Genomic DNA, 25,310 nt, shown 5'->3' with positions numbered 1-25,310 from the left:
CCAAACATAACCTGGATTATTTTAGATGATTCCCCAACCTTGTTAAATTCGAAGATCCTAAATTTAAACTGTTTAGTTCCTTGATTTGTCAGATTCTTTTTTCCATACAAGTAAGGAGGACTCACTTTATCAACATTTAGAATTGCTCGTCCTGGCCTTTTCCATTCTTTCCACATTTGTTCTCTCTAATTTGGTCATATATTTGAATCTTGCATTTCTAAAGGAGAGAGTAAGGTCTCACAGATATCCAGGGCAGATCTGAAATCCAAGATGGTGGCAGGCCTTAATGTAAGATCAGGCCAACCATCTTTCAGACTACATGAACACAGGAACATGACCCAATCACAGAAAAGCCTAGCCCACACTGCACAGGTACAATGCATGTCTGTAAAAACAACCCAGGGGGAGCAGAAATCACACTATAAAAGTAAACAGGCCTTGTTAAAGGGTGTTGGAGAATGAGCTGGAGGAAGGTGTTTGGGGGAGATTTATTAGATAGGAGTTTAGTGAGAGGAGAGCTGGGAGTAGGGAACTGGAGGCTGGAAAAAGGAAGTTACATTGGAATAGAATTGTTACCATCTGAAACGAGAGTTATTGAGTAGGGAGGGAGAACATTGAAGAGATTGGAAGAAGACTTGATACCATCTAACGAGAAAGTTACTGAAGAGATTGGAGAAGAGTTACCTGAAGAGGAGGAAGAGGAAGAGCCAGCCAACATCTTCCGGAGAGGAAGAAAAAGAGATGTCAGAGGGGAGATGGAGTTGCAAAACCTGAAGAGGCAGGATGAGAGCAGGCACCCCCATCGGCCAGAGGGACTGGGGAGGTTCTGGTTGAACTGGTTAGTCTAGAGCAGACTTTAAAGATGGGGGGAGTCAGATGTGGAAGGATGCACAAGAAAGAGCAACCTCACAGAGGGAAAAAGAGGCTATGAAAGTGATAGCTAGGGGGAAAGTGCCAAACAGGGAATTGATCAGGTGACAGTGGACTCTCTAAGACTAGTCCTGAACCTCAAGGATAGAGGAACAGTGTTGGGAAAGATTCTCCTTTGTCTCAGACTTCAGGAAAAGAATAGCAGACTTTGCAAGAATTTCACACGTGTTGGTCTCGGACGCGCCGTACCATGGACTCAATGGAAGAGTGTTGAGGAACCCTGAAAAAAAACACAACCCTAAGACAAAAACAAGGGTGTATTGCTGGTCATTGGAGCTGAGCCAGGATTAGCCCAAAATAGGAACTTTGTAGGAGAACTTTCCTTTGATCACAATTCAATTTTGGAGAATCCTTCGATTTGTGTTGTATACATATCACTGTCTTGTGCAGTATAGCCTTATGTTAGCTCTTTTGAACTCTGATCACTATACAGTATTCTGTCTTCTATTTGCACTATGTCCCATAACTGTTGCCACACATGTATCTCACATATGTGTTGATCGTTAATGGTCAAGGAAAACAGGTCTGTCTTTATTGATCAGGTCTCTGAATTTTTCAAGCAGTTTTCAATCTGAAATCTAAGTATTACTATTCATAATACAGTTTCTTGAACTCCTATGTAAACAGACTGCTGCATGAGCTGAAATAGGTTGAAGATCGGTTTTGGGGATTTCTAACTTTAGTTCTCAGCATATCTGGTGCAAAATTGCCTATTCATTAAAAATTTCATCGTATGAACAGAAAATGGAAACACCCCTGGTGTAGCCCTATGTCTTAATGTCATAACATCAATCACACATACATCATACATTAAATTGAGAATTGGTGACCATAAAAAACAACTAAAATACAAGGTATGGTTTCTTTACTGAGATATTCCAGTGCTGCTTCTTAAAAGCATTTGGTTAAGCAATTTAAATACAATCAGTTCAAAGACTGGAAGTCAATAAAGTATCCTCGTTTGCACTGAAATATGCTCATATCGGACCATCTATTTGGTCAATTGAATAGGTGCACTTGCACCATTTATAACTTGAGATTCTCTTTTTTGGGAATGCCACAATATAAGATGTTACAGTAGTTTTACCAGGTATTAATAATAACCAGCTGCCACAGCCTGTTTTCCATTAGGCAAATGGTAATCTACTCTTACATTTTCAAATTGTATAGAAGCAAGATTTAGCGACATTACTGATTTAAGAAAATCCCCAATATTTTTACTTTCTCAAGGTCTATACATGTTTCTCCAAAAATGTATGGAATTGCAAGTCTCTGCCAACAGTTTCTCTGCTGTTCACTGGGCCAAAGAGGATGACGTCCATTGTGAAGGTATTTAGCTGCACCCAAATCCCACCCCTCGAGGCATGAATGTCAACTTGTCAGATCTGCAGAGGTCCAACCAGAAACTCTTAATCATTTGGATGAACTGCATCATATAAATATTACTCAGTTATCAATAATAGGGTCTCCTATGACATTCCAGAATCAGCGGTAAGACATTTTCATTTACACACAATTCCAACCCATTGCTCGTGCCCACTCAAATTTGACTGAAAATCATTCCCGTTCTTTTCCTTCAGTCATGCCCATAGATATTACTCCGGACAGGTGGAGCCTGTGGTCCATAATAAACAATAATTATGACAGATCTAGCAAGATTACCAAGGTTATCTACACTCTATTCACTTGCTTCGCCGTTAGGGCAAAACATAAATTGCAGTGGGTGGAGAAGGTGAAACTAAGCAAAATATTTCTGCACAAAACCCCAAGCCCACCTCTTACGGTTTGTGGAAAAAACAGGGAACCTCAATATGGGAATTAAACATGCTGGTTCTCCTAGTTCAAAATTTGCATTTATTAACAAGCGGTTTCTCTTAGCTCTTTTCAGATCACTGATCACTCTGCTTGTAAAATGGTGGTCGTAAAGATCTTTATTGGGTGTCAGGAGGAATCTCCCAGCCCTGTGTTTTACACTTGTAATTATAAATAAACAAGCAATCCTTATTCTTTCCATGGCCCACCTAGAAGTTCAGAAATTAAAACCAACTCTTAGACAAGAATACATGGTAACACAGTATTACCTTTAATAAAGAGATGGCCATGCTGTGGTGTACTGAAAATATACTTGTAAAAGATGATGAAGGATGCAGGTGTACAGGTGTGTATGTATACGTATTATGACGTTCATTGCCTGACCACATCGATGGGCCATTAGTTTTGACTTGTGTGTGGCGCTTTATCACAACTTAGTTGGGCTATATAGTTATGACGCATAAGCAGCACTTAAACGCCACCTTTGGTTTTAGCATTATAGGATATAATTTGGAAGTGGCAATTGCAGCCTGGAGCACTTCAGATTTATGAAAAGGCCATTGCTCGCATAGTGTTTGTGCTTCTTGTACGAGAATATAGCTTCCTTTCAATTGCTATGAGTATTTAGAATAATTTTAAATGACAGCTTAGCAATCAAACAAGGCCTGTTGATGGGTTCTAAGTTTAAGGGTATATCCTTTAAAAATTGGCAGGGGAACAGACTGTTCTAAGTCTAGGTTCTCTACCGTTTTTCAATTTTCTGGGCCCAGTGCGGGCCAGTGAAAAGCACCTTGCAAGTAAAACTTCAAAGGGTGGTTGCCCACCAATAACCCCATCACACAAGTCAAGCATTTTCCATTTAACTTTCCCCAACCCCCTGCACCTCCTCCCCAAACCCCCTCCCAAACAGAGGACTGAACACCCCATCCCAACCAAACCAACAACATTTGCAACTTGGGGGGGGTGGGGCTGTTCGCAGAGTACAGTTCGGACTTCAACACAGCAGTGTAGTATGTGGCAAGCATGTTATGAGTGGACCCCGGCGTCTGAGTGCAGATAACGTGTTTTGTGTAGGTGTCTTAACCATAGCATGTAACAGCAACCGAAGGCAGATTGAAAGGATAAACAGGTTCACCCAGGGAAGTGCTGGTCAAGAAATGTTGATGCCTCCTCAGGGACTGTAAAGAAAAACACTATCAGCGTGTTCAACCCTGAGCTTGGCTGGAAACAGCATAGCGTACTTGACTCGAGTCTCCTCTTCACAGCCAAGAAGGACTTCCTTTCCTGCTGCACGGTGGTGGAAAAATCAGGGTAGAGATGGTTTCTATTAGATCCCAGCAGAAGCTGCCTCATGGCTCTGGCAGCACGCAACAATGCATCCCTGTCGCGGTAGTTCAGGACCCGGGCAATAATTGGGCGAGGAGGGGTGCCCGGTTTAGGCTTTGTGGACAGTGAGCGGTGAGCGCGTGCTATAGCAAACTATGGGGATAGCTTGGGGCTGTCCAGGAGGGAAAGAAAAATACGCTTGACAAAGTCTTCCATGGGGCCCACCATGTTGTCCTCAGGGACTCCGATTATGCTTAGGTTGTTATGCCGAGACCGGGACTCCAAATCCTCATTCTTCCTGCTGACAGCATGTACCTGCTTGGTAAGCGAAGTAACGTCAGCACCGAGCATGGCAATGTCGTCCTCCACCAGCCCCATCCTGGTCTCAGCCTTGGTGACCCGGGTGTCGGCCTTATCTATGCTGATTGCGCCACTCATGTCATCGAGTTTAGTGTTGAGGGTGGTAAACCCTTCCTGCATGTAGTCCATCATTTGCTGCATCTCCGTAGGCTCAGCGGAGGGAGACATGGAGGGACCCACCTTAGCCTCTTCATTGTCAGCGGGATTCTGGGAGGGGGTCTTGGTATACACATTGATGGAGCTTTGTTAAAACCCCACACCCCACCACCACCTTTGGTCATGGTCGCACCTCGTGCTACGATAGCAGGTAGTTAGATGGGGAGAACCTGTAGTTGTCAGTACGAGGCTGGGGGGGACAGCAAGTATGGTGGTTGCCGTGACCGGGGTCACACCTTGTGCTCTGCGTTCAGAGGGAGGAATTTGAGATGCTGCTGCCTTAAATGGTATTAATATCTGACCCCTAGCACAGGAGGCCACACAGGGCAAGTCACGGGAGGTTCCAGTGCTCTTGTGGTATGCAGGGTAATGTGCTCCATCTGTAGCGCAGTCCCAGACAAGATGTAGTATGTAGATTGGTAGGCGAGCCGCCTGGGATGGGCAAGGCAATAGAAGCGGCTGAGGGCCTCTTTGCGCACATCAAGGGTGACCCAGTAGTATAGGAAGCAAGCAAAGGCCAAGAGAGAGGCACAGAGAAGGAGGAGGCAAGGGCAGCGGGATGGTCTCATAGTCAGCGAGCATTCAGGATGCCGCCAGCGCAAGGTCACTCACCGCTTCAGTGTTTACTCCGCAGGGGGATCCACCAGAGCTGCTCCAGGTCACCGGGCACGGAGGGGGGCCAGAAAGCTGAGGGTGCGCTGGCATCAGCTAGTGTCAGTGGTAGCAGGTAGGTCCACACGGCCGTGTCTGCATTACCCCCGCAGTGCAGAGGCACCTCTGTATCAGATTGGAGCGGGCGAGGTGGGCGGGCAAAAGCAGTAGCAACGCCAATGGTCCTGCAGGTAGAGGAGACTCAGTGTGCAGCCAATGCACAGCAACACTCTGCGTTGGTATTTCCCCAGCAGGCAGACCGCCAGAGCTGCACAGGGTCGCTGGGCGCTGGAAGTTATGGATGTGCAGGCATCAGCTGTTGTCTACAGTGGTGGGCAGGTCCCAACAGTCACGTTTTCACCGCCCAAACAGCATTGGGGTGTCCAGGCGCCTCTGCAGCAGGATGGCGCAGGTAGGCGGGTGGGCCAAGGCAGTACTGGCACAGATGGTGAGGAAGTCAAGTCACGGGCTGGATGCGGAATAAAGCGGCCATCAAAGCCCAGAATCGGCCTGGGGGAGATGTATCTCTCCGATTAAACAATATGCTGATTCCGCTTCATTGGGCGCACAGCAAGGATGTAGGCTACGCTGTGTGAAAAGCGCCCATCTTCGTTCGCGTGCAACAGCACCCCCGTCTCTCCACTTCTGACATGCTGACCCAGGAGAGCAGCACTGTAGGCTGACACAACCATGGATGAGTCTCCTGGCAACCCTAAAAACAAGAAGCAACTCAGTCCTGGCCAGCAAAGAACTGGCTCCTAAGCAGCCTCACACATTTGCAAGGTCTCCCCATTCGCAAGGCATCCCCATCTCTTTCAACAAATGCAAAGACAGTACATGTAAACAGGGGGGGTCTGGCCTCAAAATGTACACTTTCCACTAGCCATCGGCTAGTGATAATTGACTTAACAAGTAAGTCATTGGGCCTCATTCCGAGTCGGGCAGTCCGGTAAAAAGGTGCCGGCATTCGTGGATACCGGCACTTTACCGCGGACTGGCCGACTGTGGGTTTGGCGTTGGGGGCCCTACTGGCAATAAAAGCCGTCATTAACGCCACCAGCAATGCCACCAGCAGTAACAACGGCAAATCCCCTGATGGAGTCCTATAAGACTCCATGAATGGGGATGAACACCGTCCCGCCCTGGCACTCGTAAAAGTGCTGTTAAAGGTAAGTACCAAGGTAAGATAAGTACCAAATGCCAGTATCGTGGCGGCTCTACCCAAAGTATACTGGCAGGGTCAGAATGAGGCTCATTGTGTGTATGTGGAGAACTGAGATGGCAAGTGTCTTTTTATGCTGGCTACTAGCTTGCAACTTCAAATGTTTACCCCAGAGGGAGATTATTAGATACTTTGAATTTCAGGAGAAGTGAAGAAACGTTCTAATTGTACTCATGCAATACAATTCCAGACCAGAAAGTAAAGGCAGTGTGACTGCCAAATAAGGGGACTTATCTCATTTGCTACACTATGGCCACTTTTTGTTGACAAATTTTGTACATTCATTATCTTTTCAGAATAAGGACCACTCCTCACCCCTTCTTTGTGGCTGTTCATGATAACTGCATCCATTTAATAATCTTCTAGAACTAATAGATTTTACAAATACTCGGAAGATCATATTTTGTTTTACACAAATGACAAGGACCACATAAACTGGAGACAATTATTAATTGTAAAGAACGAAGAACTGCAATAGTGGAAGACATCCAAAGGGGTCAGAGCTCAGATAAACCATTTGCCAAGAATTCCTATAAGTGGTACAAGGCTAATTTGCACATGCCAGCCTCATTTTGTTGAATTAGAGTTTGGAAAGTATGGATCTCATGATGCATCAGTCTATACAAAGATAGGTTTCTTGTCTAGCCCTTAACGTGGCATTCACACAGCTCAAAGCACTGTGGGGGGGAAGAGGAGAAAGGGATTGGGTGGGGGTGAGGGACATGTGGAGTCTTAAAATGCTTGTGGGCAACAGCTCCAGATGTCATGAGCATTTAACACTGGTAATGCCATCCAGGAGCAGATAGCCAGATCCTCAAACCTGAAACACCTCACTCGGTGACTGGTGGACCTGTAGATTGGGATAGGGCCCCTTCAACCAAAGTCTCCTATGAGGTCATCCATATCATGAAAGAAGAATTAGGGGATGGTGAAAGAGAAGAGCACCGAGCCATGCCCACCAGGAATACCATAAGCAGATCTAAAATGCTGAGCACCAATAGTAACTTCCTAACAGACCTCCTTCTGATAGCTGGGACAACTGGGAAAATGACAAATCAAGTCCGAACTTTTTAAAAATTACCCTGTCTTTTATGGTGAAAGAGTGCTGTGATGAGCAACGGCAATCAAATGCTTAGTTGTTCAGAAATGCCATGAAGACCATGCTTTTATTGTCAATCCAATTTGCAAGACAAGGAGCATGATTCCAGTTTGACACAATTATCGTGTGCTTGCTTCATTTGAATTGAACTGAATTGTGTGATATTTTTCAGTCCATTTTGGTATATCATGCATGTGTGCCTATTTCTTTTTTATTTTTTTATTTGATATAGCTGTCAAAACACAGCCTTTCAAAATTTAAACTAAACAACATATTGATCACAATATACAAAATATACAACTTACATTAAATAATATAAAAATCTGAATTTAAAAATTCATTTTTAAAACACCACAAACAAAAGCTTCCTACTACAACAAAACCATTTAGGATCTATACCAATACTCATGAATGTTACTTTTTACAACCAGCTCGCTCATCCACCTATATCGGGGATTTTTAGTATAATCATTTCCCCTTAGCCAACATTTGACAACTATCAAATACAGTTTTTTTTTTCAATACTAGGCGATTTCATAGACACTAGTGTTAATACAGTCCTTTAGGCCTATTGATCCGATAAACATTAATATTGCGATATTCATTTTGGCTAATTGACTATGATATAATTTTTCCCATAGTAACTCATGGTCTACAATACAATATTCATTAAACATTTCTTTGAACAATTGGCATCTTTTCACAATTAAGACAGGGCATGCAACAATTAGATGTTTTAATGTCTCTAGTTGCAGTGGGACCTTACAAAATCTACAATCACCATTCGTGGTCATTTTATGCATTACACATACTTCATTTGTTAGGCAGACATTCAGTCTTATTCTTAAATATCCAAATCTATTTTTTTGATCTGGAAATTGGACCAAATATTGCTATATTTTATGCAATTCCTTGATTGCATAAGCCTGGTTCTTGAATATCCTCAATTTCACGCAGGCATTTCAAAGAGCCACAATTTCTTCTTAGCTCTTTCTGGATTGTTTATTAGGAGGTCCTTGTCAATACCTGCTTCATTCATGATGGTATTTAACCATTTTCGCCAATTAACGATTTTATTACCATCTGCTTTTAGCATGAATTTTCCCATAACAAACATCACACCATTTCCTTCAGTTACCATGAGATACTTGCGATATAGAGACAGAACTTTCCATGAATAAATCTCATTCAAAGACACCATTCCCATCTCATGCCGTATTAGGCAAACTGACACAGTCAATGGTACACCACAAATGGTTTTCCAAAAAGGACCTTCCATTTTGATCCATATACTCTCAGCTATAATATCTCGAGTTTCAGTCGCATAGGTGAGAATCGGCACGACCTTCTGTTTATAGAAGGTCATTGCAGGCATTAGGGAAAACCTGCCATATTTAGCTTGTATGATTTTTGTTTGGGATATACCAGTTGCCAACTTTTGATTCAGGTCTCTAAAGAATGGCTTGTCATGTATATCATTACTAATTTGAAGGCCTAGATATTTATAATCAGAAACTATCTCAATTACAACATCCTGGATCGCCCACAAACTCTTTGGACAAGAACCATTTTTCTTTAGGCCCAGTATCATGATCTTGCATTTTGCTTGATTTTTTTTTTAAACAATTTTCATTAGCATATTTACTCAAAGATACCAAGAGCTCATGCAGCCCCCCTGGAGTCTGAGCCAACAGCACCAAGTCGTCAACATAAAACAACCAGGGGATCGCATGTCCCCCTATACGTGGAGCATCAGCTCTACAATTCATAAAGTCATGTCGTACGGCGGCCATAAAGAAATTGAACAATGTGCTTGCCAAAATGCACCCCCTGCTTGAGGCCTCGGCACGTTGAAATGGGATCTGATAAAGTTCAATCTGAAGCTAACCTAATTTGCACAGTAGTTCCAGAGTGCAATTTGTTTATCCAAAATATCAGATATTCAGGACAATTTGCATCACTCAATTTTTTTAATAGCAATTTTCTACACACCGAGTCAAACGCAGCTTGAAAATCAATAAAGGCAAGATAGATTATTTGACTCTTTAGATGTTCCTGTCCTTTAATTATTTGCAAGATGTGTAGATTAATGGCAGTTCCCATCCCCGGCATAAAGCCTGTTTGATTTGGGTTCCTCATTCCAACATCATTGAAACATTTGTTCAAGTCTCTCAACAATAGTCTAGCAAAGAGTTTGCCTGGTATATCTAATAGGGATATTGCCCTATAGTTAGCTGGGAACTTGTTATCTCCCTTTTTATAAATCGGAATCGTAATGGATTTTTTCCATGATGGCGGTATGCAATGAGTTTTAACTATTTGATGAAAGATGCACACAAAAATGTTTGCCCATGCTATAGGATGTTTCTTAATCATAACATTTGATAAGCCATCAGGGCCAGGAGCACGAGATGTTGATAATTTTGATATGTAAAACAGTATATCATCTACATCAAACGTCAAGTCCCTTGCTTGTCTACAGACTACTGGTTCACCACTCATTACTAGATTGGTATCCGCATAAAGAGTTTTGTAAAAGGTGGCCCATACTTCTTGGGGAATTGGGTTCAGTTGATAGATCATATGTACATTAGACTGTGTAGATTTAAAGAGAGACCAAATCTTAGCTGAATTCTTTGATTTAGTATGTCTAGCATGTTTTCAGCATCATGTTGATACATCAACGCATGTCTTGATTTTAGCCAGTTTTTATATTTACACTTCAGTGATCTAAGTTTAATACCCCTTTGCAGCGGGTTCAGATGTATCAATTGTCTCTTATCTTTTCTATATTGTGCCTTACGCAGGGACACCTCTGAATCATAAAAGTGCAGAATCATCTTGCCACTTGTTTTTAATTTATTTTTCCTTACTGCAAATATCTGCATTTCTTCCACATACGTAAGGCCATTTAACTTAATCCCTTTTAGTCTATCATTCGCACTCCTTACAAGATTACTATTTAATGTTTGCAGGGATCGGGTAGACCACTTATATCTATTATGGGCTGTGTTCAAGATCAAATTAGTTGCAAGAGAATTATCATGCTGTTTCTCCTGTAGACTCCATGACCATTGCATGGTTTGAATATCGTGGTCACTGGCTTTTTGGGGAATGATTTCAAATTTCATTGTGCTGGTAAACAGGCAACCATCAACAAAGGTATAATCAATCATTGCTGTTTGCACGCCACGATGACAAGTGTTTTTTTGCGGTATGTCTCCTTATTTGGATCCATGCATTTTAAATAATTGGTGCTCGTCCATTAAAGAGTTCCATCCCAAGGCAGCCGAGGAGAGTCGTTTACCTTTTTGTAAATGACAAGTTTTGTTAAGATCACCAGTGATGATTACGTGATCACAGGTCAAGTCAAAAACTGTCATATTCAAAAGGTCCTCCAGGGCTACAAAAAATTCTTCTACTGAGATAGCTCTATGATTCCAATATACATTTATTAGCCCTATAGTCCTACCATCTATTTTTATCCTCACCATTTGGAGAAAACTATTAGGAGAGGACCATGGTTCTAAGTGAACATTGGGAGATGTTTTTATAGCCACCATAAGGCCCGCCATGGGTCTACCCTTTACAGGGACAATTGCCGGAACCAACGATATAATGTGTTTATCCCAGACCGGGGCATTTGCCAGCCATATCTCCTGAAATGCCAGTATATCATATTTCCCCAACGTACTATTCTTGGAGTTTGTCAAATGTTTAAAGCCTCTCGTGTTCCACGAGGCCAACAAGAGAATGGTGGGAGGATGAGCTAGTTAATTTTTACATGATCTTATTTCCATGTCATCGTTTCGTCTTGCACCCTCCTTTACAACACTCATCTGCCGATTGATGTATTGATTCTTCAGATTGGAATTTGATTTGGATTGATATTGATTTCTCATCATCGGAGCTGGCAACTGATCATCCTCTGAATAATTTATTAAGAGAAAACCCAGTTCATACAGATCCACCCTGGCCTGCCATGATGCATTTTTAACAAAGCCTGATTTCATCCACAGCTTTACCACTGATAAATCAGTTTGGTGTAAAAATTCTGTTTGTTCAATATCAGTCAAACATATCCCTTCCAAAGATGGAACATCCGAAAAGATGTTCATGACAGATTGTCTGTTAAGATCAAAACAGTGGAACGGATGCGAGCTTAACGAGTTCTCTATTTCCTCTTTCCACTCAATCATCATTAATGTGCTCTCATCAGATAATTCTGCTGGATCCACTCGCACTTTTACCTTTATAGCTTCAGGCGTTCCCATAGTGTTTGAAACAAGAGCAGTCGGCTCTCTTTGAGCCTTAGGAGATTCCCGTACTGTTGACACCTTCTTATATTCAGGGATCTCAGTCTGTTTGCTCGACAATACAAGACTATCTAATGGTTCATATGCCAAGGAAGGCAATTTAAACTGGCTAGATTGGCTTGCCTTGAACAACAATACATCTCGATACTTGTTGGCAATGGCTTTACGGACCAACGCCTTTGCCATTTTTGGTTTCGATAATGATTGTATAAACTGTTTACTACCAGAAATCTTAGAATTTGGTATAAATTTAATATTTTTAGACTTTTTCGTTACCTTCATTACCGACATTGGGGTATTTTTACTTTTTTGTATCAAATATGAGATACGTGGACCCTTTGCTGTTTGACAATTCTTCATCTACGCTTTCTACCTCCTTATTCTGTTGGCCCTGTCCCTTAGTGGACATAGACGCAATTTCCAAGTTCTTCAGTTTTGCCTTTTTTTTCTTAGAGCATTGTTAACCTGGTTCACAATTTTCCTCCTTGTCTCTCCTTGCATCAGGGGCAGGATTTGTTACACTATTCCTGATCTCCTGCTCGATTGATATAAATTTATCGACAGCATCATTATGTTTCATAGTTGTTATTATTATTTCTTTTCCCGCATCATGTTGCAGAATCAATTGCTGGTTCGGGGAGCAATCAATTAGTAAAACATCAGCACCAACAGCTTCTAATTCCTCATGATTTACAGTTAAATTATTTTGCACTTGAGATTTAACATTAATATGATTACTACAACATGCACAGGACGGATTGTTGTTAATGTGCCCCTATAACAATTTTAGTAGCAACGCATGTTGGTCATTCATTTTTGTGTCCAAGGTATCGTACAACCGAGTCAATGAGAATAAAGCAGCATTCATTGTTTGGAGTGACGTCTCCAATCCTATTACAAAATTCCCCTGGGTAGCCTGATTATTTCCACCAGGGATAAATTGGTTTCTACGAGGAGTAGGTTGAACAAAGAAGCATGACAAAACAGATGATTCATTTGCGGTCGGTGAAAACATCATCAGGGATTTCGATAGATCATGGGAACTCAAATCACCGTCAAAGTCATGATTAGCCACAGAAGCAGTACTCTGTATACTCACAGGACTAGTATTACCAACCTTATTTAACTCATCCAATACGGGCAAGACCTTTACCATGGCGCTATCAGACAGTGAGCTTATCAAGTCACCAAGTTATTTTCTACGGCCACTACCAGTTTTTGAGGTTTGGCCATATGCAGATTTTCATTCACGCCACCCTTGATGCCTAATTGTTCTTTAATTAGCATCAAGGCTTTGGTAGCCATGCATGAAACAGGGGTATTGCCATTATTGACTATAGCCCCACCATTCACATGAATATCCAGGGGCACCTTGTTTATCTCCACCATAGGAAGGCTTATTTGTGAAAACTCACTATCCCCTGACCCCATTTTTGGGCCAGGTGCACAAAATGTCCTGATATCAGAGAGCGCTGAGCAAGTCCGTAGCGTAGTTGCAGATTTACAAGCTCGCGCTAACTGGATGGTGTGTGAGGATGATTTAGGGGTCAGGATAGCTTCTCCCACACATGCTTTAATTTTTTCTTTCGCAGGCATTCCGGATTTTAGGGTTCACGCCATTATTATAAGAACAGTTGTTTACTCTCTGAGATTAGTAAAATTAACAAACCACCACTACGCGCCACAGCACACACCTTTGGAAGAAGGTCCACACAACTTCTAAGAACAGAGTACTCGCTCCAAGAATTAAAAAAGAAATAAACTGCAGAAGTGTCGCGGCCGCCCCCCCCCCCCCGCTGCCACACGGGCTAAGCGGTACTTAGACGGTACTTGTGCACGCTGTGCGCGGCTGTGCCCGTCTTATGGGAATAGTTCCCTGGGTACATACGGCAGGGGGGGGCGGTCCGCAGGTTCAGCCAATCGTAGAGCTTATGCTGCAATAGGCGTTCCAAGAAAGTCCACACAGAAGCCCCGCAGCAAAGTCACCCAACAGCAATCAGCAACAGCACAGAGCGGCGAAGCAGTACTTAGACGGTACTTGCACGTGTGCCTATTTAATTAAAGAATCAATTATATTGCTCTGCTTTTGCATTCATGTGTATCAAAATGAACACTTATGATTATACTCGAATGGGTCTTCATTTTTTAACTCTTAAGAACCCTTTTCTGAATTTCAAAAAGGGGAGAGCGCACTGCCTGTGAAGGTGGCAACTCATAGTGTGACTTGCTTTCTTCCAATTACACTTCAGGGCACAGACCAGCAAAGGCGGCACAAAGTGAAGGTTGGGAAAGAAATGCGGGGCCCACCAGTAACGTGTTAGCCATGGGACCTGAAGCAAGGAACCCGTCACAGGCACGCCAAATTGCTGTTTAGAACTCGAAAACAGCCAGCACACCACTGAACAGTAGCTGAGGGGGGAGCACTTTTGTGGGTATAACTAATGCGACAGATCCAAAGAGAGAGCAGGTAGGAGTGCCTTGCTGCCTCTCGTCCACCGTGCAGTACATGCGCCATTTGGGCTTTGTTCCTGCCATTGCAATGGCTCAGCAGGCAGGGATAAATGGAGGGGAGTCCAGCCAGTCCACATGCCTCTTGCATCTATGCAGAGGACCACCAGATTTCTAAAGTTTAATCCAAATAAAAAAAGGTCCCTTTGCTGCAAACCTCCAGCAGAATTGAACTGTGAGTTATTGGCCAACTTTACTGGTACTCGCTCCATCACCTATAATACTGGACTTAACTTGACAGCTGTCTTTGACTGGAAGTTCTCCTTTGAACCTCAGATAACCAAAGTTGTGCGAACCTGCTAGTTTCACCTATGCACATTTAAGATGATTGTTTCCCTACATAGACCAACCTCAACCTATCTCTGTGATGCTAGTGCAAGTTACGTCTATGCAAGACTATGCACAAATTATGTGTTCTTAGGTCTACCAAACTATGCGCTGGCCAACCTTCAGGTGGTAGAATCTGCAGCCACCAAAATCCTATTGAACTTGCCTCACCTGGGTCCGAGTGAAGTAACACATGGTTTTTAAGATCATGTGACTTATTCAAAAGCCATTCATTGTTAGTAGGTTCCTTCCTTATGTCCCATAACATACGCTTTCCTCTGCCTACTGCTCTCTCTGCTGGCAATTCTCAAACTTAGGAGGAACGGTTGACCCAAGAGCCTTTTTTCGTCTTTGTGCAAATGAATGGAATGCTTTGCCTTCAGAGTTCTGCTCCCCTGCCTCCTATCTCCATTTCAGGACGAACTGAAAGCATAATTGATCAGAAAATTGGACTACTTCACTTGTTTGCTGATATTAGCGCTAAAATGCCACCTTGGGTTGTAGTTCGTGCTATCTGCTTGCCCACAGGCTCTTTGTACTTTGGACACAGTCCCTCCAAACATTGCTACCATTTGCAGCTATTGTAATTTATATCCCACTTTTAGACCAATGTTTTTGATGGTGTGCACATGTTTGCATCTGGTAAGCAAGAAGGTGCGTGGGGAGGCTGGTTAGCACAGGCTCTATGGCAAGTCTCTGGCCCTTATTTTCCGCTCTGAACAGAGTAAATCCATATTAAGTAAATGCTCCAAAAAGGAAAATGCATCTCGCATTAAAGCGAGGCTCAAGTGGACCTTGTACACTACTTTTCAACAAAGTATGATGCATTTCCAAAGCACACAGAAGAAAACCTAGAGGCTGATGTAGGGCCTCGTCACCATGAGATGGCCCGGATTAAGGAACTGAGTGGAGCTCCAGACAACAAAAGATGAAAGGCCAATTCAGAAAGCACACTGTTCAAGTGTCTGGGCTCCAGTGGAGGAAAGCACTAGGTGGCAAACAGCATTTTGCAGAACCTTAAAAACAAGGGCAGCAAGCAAGGCAGCCGGAAATGCTGGTGCCCCATCTAAGGGTTCCTCCCACATGCTCCCTTCCTGCAAAGGCCTTAATCTCTCGGCCAGGCTGTACTCGCATTTGACTGGGCTCCCCCTACAAGTAAACAACCAACACAACACACAGACGCCACAATAACTTCCTGAGTACATTGCCAGTACTTCCACAATCCTACATCGATGCTCAATTCCTACCCACTCTGGTACTTTTAGGTAGAACTGCAGCTGATTTAGAGGCAATGAAGCTGTAACTGTCTGAAAATCATGTACTCGTTTATTGTATTGTACCTCTCCGAAGCCTGGCGTCAAGCCTGGGTGAAATCCACCCCTCCCCTGACAAATACATGTGCTGTCTTTTTCTGAGCTTATTTGGCATTACCCCAAGTGGATATGAATGTCCTCACAAGACTGTGTGCTATCGCTTCCTAGTTCCTCTAGGTGCCTGTAAGCTACTGTCCACTGAGCCTTAGACCTGCCCTCCACTTGAGTCTATGGCCTGTCTGTCCTGAGCGTGTGATATGCCCTCTCCTGAGCATGTGGGCTGCCCCATCAGCAGCTGGTAAACGGCCCCTTCTGAGACTGCGAGCCTCCCTTTTGAACTTGTGAGTTTCCTCTGCCCCTTTACACTATGAGCTGCTTCCTTCTGAGCCTGTGTATATCCCTCCCTGCCTCAGAGTCCATGTATCCTCATTTTCCCACCCATGGAAAGAAACAGATTAGCCCTTGTTCTCGCCTAGTTAGCCCACCTCTTTTTGCAATTATTTAATTATATTGCATTGTTACATTATCCCTACTGTGCTTCTTTTTGAGTTTGCAAAAGGCATGAGCTGTGGAAAGCAATATAATAACACAAACTCTTCAGAAGCAAGGTAAAACACCCATGAATTATAAAGATATGTATAGGCATCAACAGTCCTCACAATCAGATAGTGTGCACCATGCAATTCTTTGTATGAGAAATAGTTCAATTGTAAGCAGGCGGATCATCACTTAAGCCTAGCCAGGATAACTCAGTCATTTTTTGATTTGGGGATGTTAACAGGCCTCACATGTTCTTCCCTTACAAATGACTGAGCGGGGCAAGATCTAATGACGAACGCAATACTTACAATCTGCTTCTCTGTGTATTTGTTGGAGCTCAGAAGGTTTACTGCCTCCATGTGTCCGAAGTCGATGTCATGGCCCAGCAGGAAGATGAAGAGGAGCTTGCAAACATACTTCTTCTTGCTATAGCCATCGAGGGCCTTGTCCCCTAGAGAAATAGAAATGACAATCAGCACTATGTCCTGCCCACAATCATGAAAACAATCCATGCATCCTACAACTGGCAATATTTGGCCTCCGTTCAAACATCCCACAACACCCAAATGTGCCCTAACCACTTTCCATATATCCCATCACGGTCAGCTATACACTGAACACAATCCATGCATTTTAAAACTCTCAACAGGTTTCCGACCAATCAAACGTTAAAGCCTCCACTGGCATCATCCAGATCCACCCACCCACTGTCAAGGTTGTCCTGCTTACTGTCCACCATTTCAAAATGGCCAGCAATAGCTAAACCACAGGCATCCACCACACAACTGTAACTATCCTGGCTACAAATCATTCTTATCCTGCCAACAATACACCGACCAAAATCCATCTATTCTGCTACTACCAAGATTATCCTGATCACGATCCACCCATCATTGTGTCCACACGGCAATGTATCCATTTTGCCACTGGTAATAGTTTTCTGACCTCAACAGACCCATTCCAACACTGCCAACACCCTCCTGGACACAATGCGATCATCCTATTGCCCTCGATACGAACGATTTAAAATACCATAGCTTAACAGAGTAAAACACATGTGTGTGACCTTATTCTTTATTGCAGCATGCTCAGCACTTCTATTCATAATGTCACTTCAGAGTCTTCGATAGTCACCTACCACATCATTCAGCAATAGTGATATATGGAAACAACAGCTCTTGACAGATTATCTGGGTGTGCCCACTGTGCTCTTTTTCAACGGTGACAGTTCAATGCAAACATGTCTCTCTAAAAGGAATTCTGGTTTCAAAACAAGTTGGGGAACGCCCAACGCCAATAAAACTTTCCCAAACCAGTCTGAGTGCCTGATTTTCCTTTCTTCTCATACCTGCTTAGGGTGACTTCACCGGTTTAAGAATAAGTTCCATTGAGGCAACCCCCAACAATCTACTAGCCTAGGCATGGTTTGCTGACGGCTTGCCCGATAAACTAGAGTGTCCAGTCAATGTTCACTTGATGAGCAGAAGTTTTTTGTTATTAGTGTTGCAGTCGTGGAGGTATGCTTGTGGGTGTGATGTGAAAGGCGTGTCCGCTATAAACACAAGTGAAACAATCTAACTTGCACTTTCCATTTACAGAACTGTGCTGGATGAAGGCCAATTCACAAATATTGGACCGTTCCCACATACAAAAGTGACACGCTAGTATGTTACAGAGTCTGGCCAGAGTCAAAGTTCTTCCAGAATCTAATTGTTAAACCAAGAGCATTTATATTCTAATCAGTTGTTGCAGAGATATAACGAGAATTGTGACCTTCCTCCCTCTTGCATCTTTAACAAGTGGTTTAGCAGAAAACAACCTAGATTTAGTTGCAAACTGGTTTGTTGAATGTTTGCAGCAGTCTTTCAAGGCTTGAGCTCACTCTAAATTGCCCAACAGACTAGTGACTCCCCTACTCAGAAGGCACAGTTAATGCACACCTCTAGTCCATACATCACCTGCCATAGTTGAACAGTTATTATCAATGCAGGTGACACAAAGGAAGTCCTATTTGATGTACACCCCTGTGTTTCACCCATTCAATCAGTATTCAGTCCTGAACACAGGAAGGAGACATTAGTTGGAGGTCTGGAATGATATGCAGAGAGAAGGATAATGGAGCAACCCAGTCCTTCTCCGCAGCATCTGAAACTGTTGATCAAGAGGTGATCACGAGGAATGTGGCTCTGTCAGCGTTCAGCACCCATTTGTGGTTTAAATCCGTTCAAATGGATTGGTGGCAGAGTCAAAATGAGACCACTTCCATCTGGGAAGGCCATGCTGAAGTGTAGTCTTGCAAGGTTATCTACTGTGACTGCTCACCTTGCAATTCATATGGCTCCTTTCTCCATGTTTTCCGTTTTGACTGATTTTTACATATAATTACAGAGGGAAATCACCCGGTTTCCTTTCAGAATTTATTTGGAAAAAAATTGAAAAAAAAAGGAAATACATGTCTCTTGGTGAGGTCCTTATGTTGTCAATCATGCAATGCAAGTCAAAGGTTGCGCAAAGTAGTCTAACAGAGAGGTTGAAAAAGGAATTGAGATCCTTTTGAAGTGGTTTGAAAAGCTGTAGGTATGCAAACCTCGACTCACGCAAGAGCCCAGCTCTATGAGATTCCCATTACAGGCAACCAAGTTCTAACGTGTTTTTTTCATTTAAATACATTAGGGAAAATACTAGTTACGACATTTTTTTAATAGCAAAAATAAACGTGGATAAATACAGATAACATGACCAAAAAATAAACAGGGATAAGTATGGAAATGGTGCAAAAAATAAATACCATAAAACCGGGAGCCATCAAGATTTTCAAATACATGTTATTACAATCCAAATGAAATGCAGCTTTAAGTGGAAATAGGAGTCACTGGATCGCTGATACAATGGTTCCACACTACACAACATTGGATAAAGGGAAGTTGGCTTAGCTCATTTAACTACTTGCATGCACACTTCCCAAGCAAATCAGGGACGAAGATTAAAGTCAATCAGAATGCAGCAGTGAATAACAGAATCTTAAGTCGCAGTTTAATTTCCAGTGAGTCTCCTCACGTCCTCTACACATCATCTCTTGAAAGTCCCCAGTTGTCAGCTCCAGTCCAAAAGGGGAAAGTAGCATCTGGCGTCCTTTAGGATGCAGAAATCAGAGCGAATTTCCAGATAGTACCCGGTGAGTAACAATCCAGCCATGTTATGAGTCTCTAATGGCGGCCATATGTAAGGATGCACATGTCCCTGGTCTCCTAATAATCTCACTGCATGACTAACAATGTGCTCCAAGCAACAATAGCACCCTCATCCTGTTAATAGAAATCCATTATGGTAGTCATGTCTACAGAAAGTACTTCACAATCCAGTTGAAAACTTACTGAACATGGGCACACAAGGAATGAAGTGTGTCACAAATAACATACCGTACTCACCAAGGCACATAGACAAACAGCCAACCAAAGGTGTCGACCAACAAAGTGTTTAGCATTTGCCCCAGCTACTCAGTGGTCTGGTCCAGCTTCTGGATTCTACTGTTTATGACCTCAGTTTTCCAATAGTTTAAGGCTGCTGAACGTTGCTCGAGTACAAAGAACAAACGGTATTCATAGCCCAAGACCTAGTCTCATTAAGTTTATCCAGGTGAAGAGAATGCTGGACTCTCACAATCCGGCTGTGAGAAAAATGTATAAAGTATACATGGGCTTACCCATTTAAATCCTCATCTTAAGAACTTGGACAGGAGGTAAATTCATTGATAGATCCAGAAGAGATACAAGTCACCCAAATGGTGATCGAAGAGTCAGAGTCAAGAGTGAGACCCAAACATGGCCCTTGTTACAGCCATCCCACTCTCAACCCGGAGGAGACAGAGAAACGAGTGATGTACACCGCTTCTGTCCCCCCCCCCCCCCATCACTGATGTATCACAGGTTTCAGAAGCGCTACTCACTTGTCTTGTCTCGGGAGGATAGGTCAGGGGCAACACGCTAGCCTTGTAAGCAAGATGATGTGGAGCAACACAGGTTCGAACCCGGGTCCACGCTTAGAAACCTCTGGGTATTTAGCATGTTATAAATAGCCAATTACAATTACTCAGACAACCATTTAGACCATACCCGGATGACAGAATTGAAGAGATACAGCTGTCATCAATAAAACAAGTCGACAAACTGCAACCTTGAAGAACACAGATCACATCACGACTAACATCATGACATAGATACGTTAGACATGAAAACATAGACATCCCTGCACAAAGGTACGCAGACATTTAGCTGTATTGCTGATAGACACGAAGAAAATGCTTATGACTCACATAGAGGACCGACAAACTTATAACTGTTTGCTATGCGGAAACCACAAGACACATAAGAATCCATATAAACTGCTTGTTGACGCTTAATCCCAATTAACATGCGCAGCCATGCAAATAAAGATGGAAGCTATAGGTACATTGGAGTGAATGGGAAAGACAGGATGAACTGAAGAACACAGAGAAAGGCTGACAGGCTGATCCTGCTGAAGCATGCAGACCAGGCTTCCAGCGCGGTCATTGCGCACAGCCTTGCCAAGGACACAGTGAAGGAAGATATCAAGTTAAAAGAAGCGATAGGGCACCTGCAGGGAACGCAAGCCTAAAATCCTCATAATTACAAGCAAGAGAAATCCATTTCCTGGTCCCTACACACGTGATGCGAACCTACAAGACAGGGCCTATTAATTTGAACCAGACTGAGACGGCTGTTCCCATCAAACCAAAGGTAGGAGGATACAAAAGGCAATGCAGGTACAAAGCCGAATGTTCTGTCTCAAGGGCTAGGAGATTTGAGATGGTAACTTATTGGGAAAATGCAGCACCTTCTGGGTCGTTCCCACTACCTTGAATAGTTGCACTAGGCCTGGTAACTGTCCAAAGCTTCAAGGCTGAAAAGACCCATTCTGTCCAATCCCTAACCAATTGCCAGGCTAAGCTTACACTATGTTGCACCAGCCAATCATCTTTCACTAACCTGTAACTTTGTATTTGTGACACATGGAGGTAGGAGAAGCCACCAGATATGGCTTACCCAAAAAGCACAAAGAAAATGTAGAGATGCACACCTTACAGTAACTGGTTTGAGAAATGTCTAGGAGAATTAGTGGTGTACTATTCAAGATTGTTTAGGTGCTCCAGCTCGAACAATGGCTACAAGGTCAAGAGTATACATCCTTCTCTTACACATCCACTCGAAAATGGCGGTCTGATTTACAGCATTCGCCTGCCAGCACATTTACCGGGACACACGCATGCATGCATGCATGCGCCTTACCTGGACTACACAGATCAACACTGCACAAGGCGGAAGGACGGCTTCCCTGCATCTCCCTTGTCCATGGATGTGACTGTTTTCCACTGGACCAGGTAAGCACCCCCTGAACTACATCTCATTTAGACGTACTCCACCTGTTATATCCACATCCCAGAGTCACCTTTTGCCACATCCAGACTCCTCGTCTGGTTTCCAATGCCATAACGAGCAGCGATTATGGTGCTTTCCCCAAACACGTAATACACTGCACTCCGTATTAGTTCTGATATTCACTGTCACTATCTAGTATCTACTCCCAGAGAACTATCTACCCAATCCAATCAGCTAAAAGGCGATAACATCCTTTTTTACAGTCACTATAGATGAAATCATCCAAAAAACCTGTCCACCCAAGTGATTTACGCTTCCCGATACATAAGGTTAGTGCCATGGTCACGTACCTGTTTGTACCTTTAGCCACCATATTTACTTCCAGAAATTAGTGGTCAAGACGTGGGACCCAGCGCTACACTATAGCGACTGAGCACATGCTAGACCACTCACTGCAAAAAGTTTTGAAATGCATTTGCCTTGCAGTTCATTCAATTTAATAATCCTCCATCCTGTTGTTGTCCTCTACCGCGTGTACAAGCAGCATTGTAACTTACATTTGACAAGCACAGCCTGGCACTGAAGCTCTAATTTTTGGCGTTTCTCAGTGAAACTGCAGATTAGTCTTAACTCTTCATAGTTTGTGAAGTATTCAATTGATTTATAGTTTCACTTACATATTATTATCTTCATTTTTAGTTGAGAACAACAAATATCGTCTACCTGATGAAGGGCGAGTCCGCCTGAAACGCTTCATACTGCACACAAGAAGACACATTAGAACAAAACAACTTGTCCCAAATTAATAATCTTCTTGATAATGATATCTGTCTTATTAAGGAATCTACCTTGATTGCCATTGTATATTTATTATGATGACGCATATCAGAAAGAATACCCATGAAATCATGATGTACATGTTTTTTAAGTTTTGTTAACCATTACGTCTATCAAAGAAATCGATTGGTAAATTACCGGCTATTGAAGTTCTTGAGCTGATACCTAATTCGATAGCTGATACTGTATTAGAACAATGGAAAAGGGCAGCAGAAATGAAGCTTCAGATTGCAGAGATTAGCACAGATATGCTTGTATATCACCCTCAAGAAGCTAAAAAGCGTATGAGGCAGAATGATTGGATCACCACCATCAGTCTTAAAGCACAATATCAGCTAGCACTGAATTGCGAAATCGATATAAAACCTATTAATCATCTACCGCAATATCTATACATTTTTCCGGAAGGGCATGTGCAAGATCGATTTCTCCGGTTCCGCCTTAATCTGTTGCCTAACGGAGAAGTTCTGTCTAAGTTAAAACAAATACCTCCCACGATGCAAGCTTGCCGCTTCTGCCAGCAACCTGAATCTGTAGAATCCTTATACCAGGGGCGTGGCCTGGCAGCCATGGACTAGGCTGATCTTCATGTGTGCTCCTGTGATCCGTCAACTGATCCGGCAATGCGCACGTATTTTGCACTGGAATCTTAACTAAGGAACAACATCACAGCAATGCGAACATATGGGGACTCCAGCGCTAGCATCTGCATGTGAATCGAGTAGGCAGAACAGAAGTTATGGACTTTAAACGATTGCGCTGGGAAAACGAAACCAACGGCAAAATGGCGGCGGTCCCCGGACAAAGGAACTTCTGAGGTGAGGACCGCGATCGCATACAAGCCCAAGAAGACGGAGGATCCTGCACCCCTCGCGCGTGATGATTACAGCCTCAGCATGGAACATCGGGAGTAGAGACGGAGGCGGCGCGGTCCGATGAAGTTCGTGCTGGAGCGATCGTAGCTGAGGAAAGTGGCCCCGGGAGCGCACGAGACGGCGGATGCGACGAACCCTGACGGGGTGTGGAGGTGGCGGCGCGGCAGGGGCCAGGAGATCCGAAGCTGATGCGGAGGACCATCTGTGAGCCGGGACGACTCCGCAGCGGCGTGCGGGCTGGTGGAGAAGATCCCAAAGCACAACGAACAACGGATGCGCGCGCGTAATACGGCGGACATCTCAGATGTAAACACAACGCATCTGCAACGAACGGCCCATGAGAGGGAGAGAGACATGAACCCACGCAAGTGCTGGTGGGGCCTGATAATAATAAAATAATTTAAAATGAAAAAGGGGGGAAATAAATAAATAAATCAGACGACTACTGTAGGTGGCCTCAGCACCTAAATTCCTGGACCCCGTGGCCATGAGCACCTCCACAAGAAACGGGGCGCGGGTCCAGTCCTGGGGACCCCTAAGGCCTTGGGCCTGAACATTGCAGTGGCAGCCTGGGAGGCCATATCAATCGCTTCTTGAGGAACAGAGCGCCAGAGCGCAGATCACGGGTGAGTGCAATTCCAAAGAAGGTGGGAAAGTGCAGCTGAGCCCTGACAGACTCGGAAAACAACAGAGGGCCTGCTGCATGAGGCTGCACCTCCCACATTAATAAGAGGTAGCGGACGGTGGTACTGGTGGCATGCAGGCCAGTTACCCCCTGCGACAGAGGTGAGGAACATTGAACTGCCCAGATTGGGTGCCAGCCAATTGCGAGGTAGGGGCGGCCCCGTGGAGCTCCGCTGGGGCAATAGAGGGTCAAGCTGCCAATATACAAAGATAGACAAGGACCCCGCCACACTGTATCAGCGGCAGGAGGGCAGTACACTGGCTTGGCCTCCCGCAGTGCACAAGCTGACCAGGACACAGAACGGGTGGATCTGAAACGAAAAGGCGCCCAGTCTGGGCGGTGGGTGGGAGTGTGTGGGTTTGTTGGCTGCGGCAAGCTGATCCAGATATGCAAAGGAGGAGGCCATATGAGCTTCTGAAGCGCTGATGCCTCCGGGCCTGGGTAAGGCCTGAGATATTGAAACTAGGTGTGTGTCCCCCCCACTGGTGGAGCACAAGAGGTGGGCTGAACCACAAGATTTGGCTGCAGCGTCATGTCTAACAAACCTTCAAGACCGAAAGTGAAGCAACCTACGCTGGACGAATTTGCCAGGACACCGCCGGGCCCGGAAAGCGCTAGGAGCAAAGACAAGCCCCTCGCAGGCGGCATGGCCGCCGCGGGTACGAATCGGGAGGTCCTGGCTGCGATTGCAGACTTGAAAGCAGACTTGAAAGCGACCTGGGAGGCCAAGCTCGAAATAGCGGTGTCGGAACTGAAGACAGCGTTAGACCTCAAGGTCGGTGAAGTGCAGGAAGAAGTGAATCTACTCCGGCAGGACGTAAGGTCCCTGGCGGAGCGCACAGAGAGCCTTGAGAAGGAAGCGAGCTCGAACACAGCGGATTGTGCCTCACACAAGTCGGAACTGCATGCCTTGATACAAAGAGTAGGCAACCTGGAGAGTAGGGTGGAGGAAGCGGA

The 25,310-nt window shown here is 44.0% G+C and overlaps 1 protein-coding gene across 2 annotated transcripts in view; it reads right to left on the bottom strand.

The window, feature by feature from the left end:
• AP2A1 (adaptor related protein complex 2 subunit alpha 1) overlaps positions 1–25,310 on the bottom strand; it is an 891,085-nt gene that overhangs the window by 692,368 nt on the left and 173,407 nt on the right. For both annotated transcript variants that reach the window (XM_069605316.1, XM_069605324.1), the window contains exon 3: positions 16,869–17,011. In XM_069605316.1, the coding sequence (XP_069461417.1) occupies positions 16,869–17,011 (143 nt within the window). The remainder of the gene's footprint in view (positions 1–16,868; positions 17,012–25,310) is intronic.

The sequence above is a fragment of the Ambystoma mexicanum genome, chromosome 1p (assembly GCF_040938575.1).
Source record: "Ambystoma mexicanum isolate Mex_15411 chromosome 1p, UKY_AmexF1_1, whole genome shotgun sequence".
Lineage (NCBI taxonomy): Eukaryota > Metazoa > Chordata > Amphibia > Caudata > Ambystomatidae > Ambystoma > Ambystoma mexicanum.
The sequence above is the reverse complement of the archived record's forward strand: the minus strand, read 5'-3'. Positions and strand labels throughout refer to the sequence as shown.